The following is a 9301-nucleotide window of genomic DNA, read 5'->3' on the forward strand; positions in this document are numbered from 1 at the left end:
TGTTTATTAGCTCAATTCTGCCATTCTATAATAGATACATAAATAGATATTCACATATTTTTAAAACAAGTAATTATATACAATTCCTATTAGTCAATCAGAATAAAAAAAATTTAAAAATTGACAGCCAGCCCTATTCTTCCTGCATTCCTGGTTCAATTCTTTTTTAAAAATGCCTTGTGTTGAGTAACTAAGGAAGCAGTTTCATCAGAACTTACATTACCTTAATATATTCAAAGTTAGAGTTATCTACCTGTTTTAATCTTTTATAATCTAAATTAGGGAATAGGAATAGAGACAATGCAAATGTGGATGCTCAGAACACATTTGTTTATTTATTTTTTGATTGGAAAGTCAGATGAGAAGAGAGGAGAAGAGACAGAAGACGATCTTCCATCTGCTGGTTAATTCCCAAAGTGGCTGCAACGGCCGGAGTTGAGCTGATCCGAAGCCAGGAGCTTCTTCCCATGTGCGTGCAGGCTCCCAAGGCTTTGGGCTGTCCTAGAACGCTTTCCTAGGCCACAAGCAGGGAGCTGGATGGGAAGCTCGGCTACCAGGATTAGAACTTGTGCCCATATGAGATCTCGGCGCATTCAAGGTGAGGACTTTACCCTCTAGGCCACCACACTGGGCCCCCAAGAATACATTTTAAAATGAAGTATCAATTTCTGTTTGAGAAATACTTGCTGAAAGTATGTTGTATGCAAAGACTCATTAGCTTTACTAACAGAAGTTAAGCACCTATAGTTTACAATGTAGTGTGTAAAGTCAATGGGTAGGGCTCTGTCCTGATAGGAATTGGGAACTGGCGTTGTGGTTTGCCAAGCTAAGCTGCCACTTGTGACTCTAGTGTCCTGCTTTCAGTCCTGCCTGGTTCCCTGCTAATGCACCTGGAAATCAGCAGAGGATGGCCCAAGTGTTTGGGCCCCTGCACACATACAGGGGACCTGGATGGAGTTCAAGTGCTGGCGCTGGTGGTCTGGACCAGTCCTGACTATTGGCAGCCATTTGCAGAAGTGAACCAGCAGTTGGAAGACGTCTTTGTCCCTTTCCATAAGTCTACCTTTCAAATAAAATTCTTTAAAAACAGAAGGACTTAATAATGGCTGAATAGTAGGACTAGAGTCTGTATTGTATCTAGGCACGATTATGATCACTTAATTTTGCTTTGGGAAGTCTGGTTACCTTCTGAACTGGACTGTGAATGATACTGAGGTGTGTTTATGTATATATAAAATTTTGCTATTAAATGGCACAAAACATGATGAGGCTGATAAATTTATATTGAAGGTTGCAGAAAGGAGTGACCAATGTTCATGCCCACAGATAGCAGTAGGTGGCCTTGGCAGCTTGAAAAAATCAGAGGCCCCTCATTTCTCCTGGTTGGAAAGAATCAGTGATTTTTTTTTTTTAGTCTGTTTTCTAAATGACAAACATGCATTACTTCATGGGATGAAACATATAACAATCCAAAATATTTATGTGACTGTAAAATAGTTAAATTTTTTTTACTAAGTCACTTTCTGAATAAACCTAAATTGTTAATAATGTAGCCATAGATTTTAAAACAATGCTAGTTTTCAGAAGATAATACCCACATGTGAAAAACAATCACTGGTCTACTAGCTATGAATCCACTGCGCAATATTAATACAGTAAACCAAAAGGGAAGGAGAAAGGATAGTTTGGTGCAAAATAGAACATAATATAAAATTACGAAGACAGAACAGTTAAAAGGTTACTAACTGGGGTTAAACTGTAGGCTTATTATATGAGTAACCGAAGATACTACTTGAAAATCCTCCCAAGTTATCTACAGAGTACTGTTCTTTCCTGATGTAATGACTTGGTACCTGGGTGTAGTTGTGAAAGATGTGAGTGATAACATCTGAAGCTGAAATGAACATTTAGAAAATGACCACATCTACTGTTTTGCACAAATTTGCCAGTTCTTGCAGAAAATATGCAGCTCTTTCAGGTGTGAGATTATGGTCAAAGAACCATCCTGGTACCCTGTCTGGTAGATCTTAATTAGTAACAACCACACACCTGCAGTAGTTTTATCGCAAAGGACATCTGACAGTACTGTCACAGCTAGAGAAGGGTTCTACTGATACCATGGAAGGATGCACAGGAGAGTAGGGCCCACAGAGTATCTTTTCCAACACTTGGATAATATTGAAGGATATTGTCTTTAGAAAAATCAGTTGGTGTATCATCTTTAAATCCTTTCTCCCTTACCATTAAAAGTTTGGAAAGGTTTAAGCAAGTAAGTCTTTAAATAATAATAAATCCACTTCCATTCGCTAACAATAGAGAATCTGCAATCAGGTAAGGGAAAGTCTATTTTACCAGCCACCTTTAAATTCTACAGAAAAACCTAGCAGGATAAAATCATTCTCTACTCCCCAAACTCAAACAAAGAAACAAAAAATGTGTTATAACAAGTACAAAAAGCAAATTTAAGGAAAAAAATCTTACCACAGTTGTGTATGTGGAGAGAGGACAGAAAAGTGTATTTGACCACCACACTGGAAAAATCCAGAATTGACAGGTTTTTTTCAGAGCTAATGAATGTCTTACCGTGTGTTTACAAGTGCTATCCTTTGCAAAGACAAAACCTAAGATCAGAGTTAAACCTAAATAAGGATCATAAATACTCCTAGGCTTTGATCCAGTAGACTAGGAGTCTCTTGTGTCATTTCTCTCCTATGCTGCAATGCCTGGGGGAAGTAATAACAGCGTGACAGAGGAGGTCTGAGTAGTTTACTACAGTGTAGTAACTCTTGAACTCATCTTGAATAGGTGAAGACAAATAATTGTATCTTCAAAAGAAAAAGATTGTCACCCAAAGGAATGTAAATGTTTTTTATTACTGGTCTTGCTGTGTATGCAGGTAAGATCACTCCAGACTAGTCCAGGGTTTATGAAGGACTCTTTATTAATCAAGCTTGGTGATAACAGGACCCACTAGCAATAGTAAATCACAAGTCCATATGCCAATCCAATCAGTCGTAACCTCAAGAGGAACAAATTGTCATTACCCTGCAGTCCATTTGTTAAACTGAAGACCTATGTCCCAGCTTCCCCAGCCATATAAGTTATGCTAAGAGACATGCAATGAATAACCTGGACACACAAAGTTGAAGACATTCACCTTTCCCTGGCTTCTCTGCCCACATTCCGTTACTGCTAGGCCTCACCTCTCCTGGAACTCTTGAAAGTACACAAATTAGAAATAAAAGCATCTTAGCATTGCTATCTTCATTGTCCTACCCAAGTAGTGAACAGAGGGCGAGGAATACAGACAAACAGAGGCGATGCTCAGGGGATACCTGTCAGAGGTACTGGGGAGGCCAAGAGTGGGAGTGCCTGAGCAACGGAAGAGTGAGCCCCTCCTTATCGGGAGCCTTATAGGAGCTTGAGAGGGGAGTAGTTACACAACAATACAATACCTCCTCTCAGATGATAGGTGAGAGTCACAGGTGAGCCAAAAGGGAACAGCTGGTGGTAGGGGAGCCACTTCCAAATTCATGACCCTGTACTAGCTGCCTAACTCAACACAATAACAGGGTCCACTAGAAATTAGCAAATGACAGGTCCATATGGCAATCCAGTCTGAATCAAAACCCTGAGAGGAAGAAACGGTCAGTAGCCTGAAGTCCATCCATTAAACTGAGGACCTATATGTCCCAGCTTCTGCAGCAATATAAGTTATCCTAAGGGACATAGAGTGAACAACTTGGACACACAAGGCTGCAGGCATTCACCTTTCCCTGGCTTCTCTGTCCACAGTTTAGCAGTAATGGAATGTGGACAGAGAAATACAAAGCAGCTTAACATTAACATCTTTCCTGTCCCACCCAAGCAGTGAACAGTGGGTGAGGAATACAGACGGGCCATGCTCAGGTGCTGCCTGACCTTGCATGCCGGAGGGAGCCCCTCAGCCCCTCCCTATCATGGGCTTTTTTGGGGGCTTAGCAAGGGGAGTGCTTGCACAACAATGCAATACTGCAGTAGGGCAGAAGGGAGGTGGTGTGGGGGGCGTGGCTTCCAAGTTCAGGACCCTGAACTAGCTGCCTACCCTACAATGGTCTAGACTATCTTCCCTACATGTGACTAGGATTGTGTTTGTTTGATAAAGTTCCAAGTCCACTCGTTCTACACTAAAAGGCAAACGGAAATATACTTAGAGATGCCTCCGTCCCACCCTTAATTCTGATGTAAGAAAGGATTTCACAAATAGCTCCTTTGTGCTGCGAGTGTGTTCCAAAGTCCAACTTCGTTTCTCAGAAGATCTATACATTGTTAAAGGAGGAGTGTTGCTAACAGACCCCGTTAGCAAAAAGAAATAGAAAATGAGATGCTCTATTAAGGAAAACAATTGGGGCCATAACTGACAAATTTCCATGTGTCCCTCAGAGTGGCAATGGGGCATACAATTGAAATATTGGGACTTATCTGAAATTCAAATTAAATTGCATGTATACCATTTTTATTAATCAATCAATTCTATGTTCATTTTAAGACTATTTTCCCTAATCACAAAGAAGCATGCAATACATGATTATTGATAGTGACAGAAATGGTTCCATCAAATGTTTTTGTACCAATTCAAAGTTCTATTTCTTGAATTATAGGGTAGTGAAAATCTTGATTATGCTGATAAGAGATTGTGATAGAATTATATTTGATGATGTTAACAGAGGATACTTATATTTTAATTTTTAAAGCTTACTGCTGGATGCATCTCACCAGTAAGTGTCCATTATTGCCAACGCTGACGTGAGCTCAGTTGAATACCCACTATGACACGTGTGTGACCTAGGTCCCTAGCAGTCACTGCTGCCCTGCCTGAGACACTGAGCAACACTGGACACTTCGTGGCAGGGTACTGCATGTGGGAATGAGATAGACACACCAACTTGGGCTTGGGAGTGTCCAAAGCAGAGCACTTCCGGATGAGACGCCAGTCTAGTTTGCACAGTACATTAAAATGTCGAAGCCATATAGTTTCTTTAAAACAGTAGTGAGGGATGTACTGGAAGATGATGCATTTTTGACGTTATGGGAACTTATAGAATCCGTTTTTCAAAATTACTGGGTGACAATCATCTTTGCCATTTTCTTGGGAATCATTTTTGAGGTAATATTCATAAAAATTTATGCATGCTTTCAGAAGAAGATTGCACTTCCAGAAAAATGTGGTTTCTACACTCAGAAGGTAAGAAGAGATGATTGATTCTTCCCTCCCGTTTTTCAAAATCATACCTAAGAACAGCTGGCAAATTTTGAACTTTTATGTTTGTGTTAATTCTCTCATCTTTTATTTTCTCTCTTGAAATAGAATGAAGACAGTAACCTGAAGCACATGGAATTTGGTAAATAATAAATAATTTCAAATTTTTATATATAATACTTGTTCAGCCTTATCTTCCATTGAAACTGTGACTGTTCGTTCCCATTTAGCTCTAAAGAAACATCCAGTTATTCATCTACCTTCAGAAGAAAGGTCAGTGATATATTTTGAAATTACATAGTTGGTTATGTATAAATATATATATGTATACTTTTCAAACCTGCACTGCTTTTGTATTTCACAGATTTTCCCATGTTGTATGTAAGGAGTCCAAGGCAGCTCACCATTTACATAGGAGCGTCAGTAGTTCTTTCTCAAATCTTAGAGGCCAGTCTCAATTCCATGATGGAGGGGCAGGGGGCATTTCACAGATGGCAACATGCCTAGTGTTTAAAGAAGAGCTACTTGCATTGTTCTACTTCATTTCTGCCTCCAAATATTCAGTAAGATGAACCCCATTCATGAGTATTTTGTATTTGACTTTATTTTAGTTTTATATGCTTGAAAAAGAGCTCCCATCTCTTGGTTCACTCTCCAAACACCATTTAAGAAAAGAAAAAATTTTAAAGGTTTATTTATTTTTGTTGGAAAGTCAGATATACAGAGAGAAGGAGAGACAGAGAGGAAGGTCTTCACTCCACTGATTCACTCCCCAAGCAGCTGCAATGGGCAGAGCTGAGCAAATTCGAAGCCAGAAGTCAGGAGCCTCTTCCGGATCTCCCATGAGGGTGCACGGTCCTGGTATATGTAATGCAAGGACTTTAGCTGCTAGGCTACCATGCCAGGCCCAAGAAAAGGAAATATGTATAAAGAGACTAACAGTCAAGCAAGATAGGTTAAAAACTAATAATTTTAAATATTCACCTAATATTTTCTGTTACAGGTAAAAATGTAATCTTACTATAGCCAAAATACTCAATTTTAATTTAGATAAATCCAAACTAGTGAAATTTTACCAAGAAATTAGATAGGTCATGGTGATTTCATAAACAGTATTTGTTCACTGCTGTGTTTGAGGGTTATTTAAATGTAAATTCACTGCCCTGCGCGGTATGGTAGCTGGTAAGTCCTCACCTTGAATGTGCTAGGATTCCATATGAGCACCAGTTCTTTTTTTTTTAAAAGATTTATTTTATTTTTTTTATTGGAAAGGCGGATATACAGAGAGGAGAGACAGAGTTCCTCTTCCGTCTGATCTTCCAAAGATCTTCGGACCGATGATTCACTCCCCAAGTGAGCGCAATGCTATGCTGGTCCGAAGCCAGGAGCCTCTTCCGGATCTCCCACGCAGGTGCATGGTCCCAAAGCTTTGGGCTGTCCTCAACTGCCTTCCTGAGCCACAGGCAGGGAGCTGGATGGGAAGCGGGGCTGCCGGGATTAGAACCAGTGCCCATATGGGATCCTGGGCATGCAAGGCGAGAACCTTAACCACTGTGCCACCGCACCTTGAATGCGCCAGTTCTAATCCCTATGGCCCCACTTCCCATCCAGCTCCCTGATTGTGGCCTGGGAAAGCAGATGAGGACAGCCCAAAGCCTTGGGATCCTGCACCCGCGTGAGAGACCCAGAAGCGGCTCCTGGCTCCTGGCTTTGGATTAGCTCTGGCCATTGCGACTGCTTGGGGAGTGAAACATTGGACAGATGATTTGTTCTGTCTCTCCTCCTCTCTGTATATCCGCCTTTGCAATAAAAACAAATCTTTTTTTTTTTTTTAAAAAGTAAGTTTGTACTTCAGTAAAATATGAGGTAATCTGTGTTTCTTAAGTAGCTAGTGGACTGCCTAGTTTATAGGAGTTTTACTTGTTTATTTTTAGGAAATCTCTTACATAAAAACAGTGATTGTGAAAATTCATCATGCATCAGACTATACATGGAGGGCTTGTTAAAACTCAAGTTTCTTGTGGCAGGGGTTTGGTATAGTGCTTACAGGGGTGCTTGGGACTCTTAGATCCCGTATGTCAGTGCCAGCTGGTCGGAGTCCTGGCTTCTTCACTTCTAGACCCACTTTTTTGCTAGCACTCTCTGTAAAAGACAGTAATGGCTCAAGAATTTGAATCCCCATCCCCACCTAGGAAACCTGAATGGAATTCTGGCTCAGCCCTGACTATTTGAGGAGCCCGTCAGCAGGTGGAAGATCTCTCTGTATTTTTTTTTTTTTGTATCATTTTCCCTCTTACTCTTCCTTTCAAATAAGAGAAAAGTAAATCTTTTAGAGATATATTTATTTGAAAAACAGAATGACAGAGTCGGAAGTTCGCAGGGAGAGAGAGAGAGAGAGATAGCTGGGGCAGCATAGCACAAGAGAGAGGGGGGGAGAGAGATCTGGGGCAGGGTTGCAGCATAGCACATGAAACCACCTCTTGTGATGCTGGTATCCATTATGAATGCTAATTTGAGACCCAGCTGTTTGGCTACCAGTATCTGGAAAAACAGCAGAAGATGGCCTAAACTGCCTGCGTCCCTGAACCCATGAGAGACCTGGAAGAAGCTCTGGGTTTCTACCTTCCACCAGGCCAAAGATCTCTGTGATCTCTGTCTTTTGCCTCTCTTCTCTCTGTAATTCTGCCTTTCAAACAAATAAATCTTTTTAAAGAGAGAGGACCCATTGCATTGACCTAGTGGCTAAAGTTCTCGCCTTGGATGTGCCAGGATCCCATATGGGTGCCAATTCTAATTCTAACTGCCCCACTTCCCATCCAGTTCCCTGCTTTTGGCCTGGGGAAGCAGACAAGGATATCCCAAAGCCTTGGGACACTTCACCCATGTGGGAGACCTGAAAGAGGTCTGGGCTCCTGGCTTCGGATCTGCTCAGCTCCAGCTCTTGTGACCGCTTGGGGAGTGAATCATAGGATTCACTCCTTTCTCTCCTCCCCTCTGTATATCTGACTTTGCAATTAAAATAAATAAATGTTAAAAACAATAGAAATCATTCATCCCCTGGTTTACCCCTAAAGGACAAAGTGGCCAATTCTGGATCTGGCCAAAGCCAGGAATCAGAATCTCCCTGCAGGTGCCCTGTGTGGGTGGCAGGGTTCCAAGCACTTAGGCCGTCTTTGGAAGCAGAACAGCCAGGACTCTGACTGGTGCTCCAAGAACTGCCAGTATCAGGTGGTGACTTAATCCTGTAAGTCACAGTGCCAGGCTCCTAAACAAAAAATTTTTCAAAAACCTAAAATTTCTGGGTCTTACCAACAATGTTTCTAATTTAGTGGAATTAGAGTATGTCCTGAGAATGTGTATGTAATTTCCTTTTATAAAAATAAATATGGGCCCGGCACGGTAACCTAGTGGCTATGCTTACCTTGCACACCCCGGATTCCATATGGGTGCCGATTCTAATCACAGTAGCTCTGCTTCCCATCCTACTCCCTGCTTGTGCCCTGGGAAAGTAGTCGAGGACGGCCCAAAGCCTTGGGACCCTGCACCCGTGTGGGAGACCCAGAAGCGGCTCCTGGCTCCTGGATTCAGATTGGCTCAGCTCCAGCTGTTGTGGCTGCTTGGGAGGTGAATCATCTGATGGAAGATTTTCTTCTTTCTCTTCCTCTCTGTATTTATATTATTTATTTGAAAGGAAGAGCTACAGAGAGGGAGAGACAGAGATAGGTCTTCCATCCACTGGTTTATTGTACCACATCAGCTGGGGTATAGCTAGGCCAAGGCCAGGAGCCTAAAGCTTCATCTTGGCCACCCTCTTGGGTTCTGATTGTCCACTCTTTTCCCAGTGAAAGGATCAGAAAGCAGGGAACAGGATCAGAAGTGCAGCAGCTTGGACTCAAACCACAGTCATTTGGGATACTGACATTGAAGTCAGAGGCTTTGCCCACTATGCCATTACACTGAATCTGCATTTCATTTCTAACAAGTTTTAAGGTAGATTAGAATTCTGCAAACAGAATTCACATGTGAGAAAAACACTCAGTGAGTAAGAGTTGAAGAGATTTT

At 41.5% G+C, this 9301-nt stretch overlaps 1 protein-coding gene across 1 annotated transcript in view; it reads left to right on the top strand.

The window, feature by feature from the left end:
* The first annotated feature begins 4722 nt into the window (after positions 1-4722).
* CCDC168 (coiled-coil domain containing 168) overlaps positions 4723-9301 on the top strand; it is a 32861-nt gene continuing 28282 nt past the window's right edge. Inside the window, exons 1-3 of the mRNA XM_040991538.1 lie at positions 4723-5224; positions 5348-5381; positions 5470-5512. Coding sequence (XP_040847472.1) covers positions 4997-5224; positions 5348-5381; positions 5470-5512 — 305 coding nt within the window. The 5' untranslated portion in view covers positions 4723-4996. The remainder of the gene's footprint in view (positions 5225-5347; positions 5382-5469; positions 5513-9301) is intronic.

This window comes from Ochotona curzoniae, unplaced genomic scaffold, assembly GCF_017591425.1.
Source record: "Ochotona curzoniae isolate NIBS_2020 unplaced genomic scaffold, NIBS_Ocur_1.0 contig_64, whole genome shotgun sequence".
Classification (NCBI taxonomy): domain Eukaryota; kingdom Metazoa; phylum Chordata; class Mammalia; order Lagomorpha; family Ochotonidae; genus Ochotona; species Ochotona curzoniae.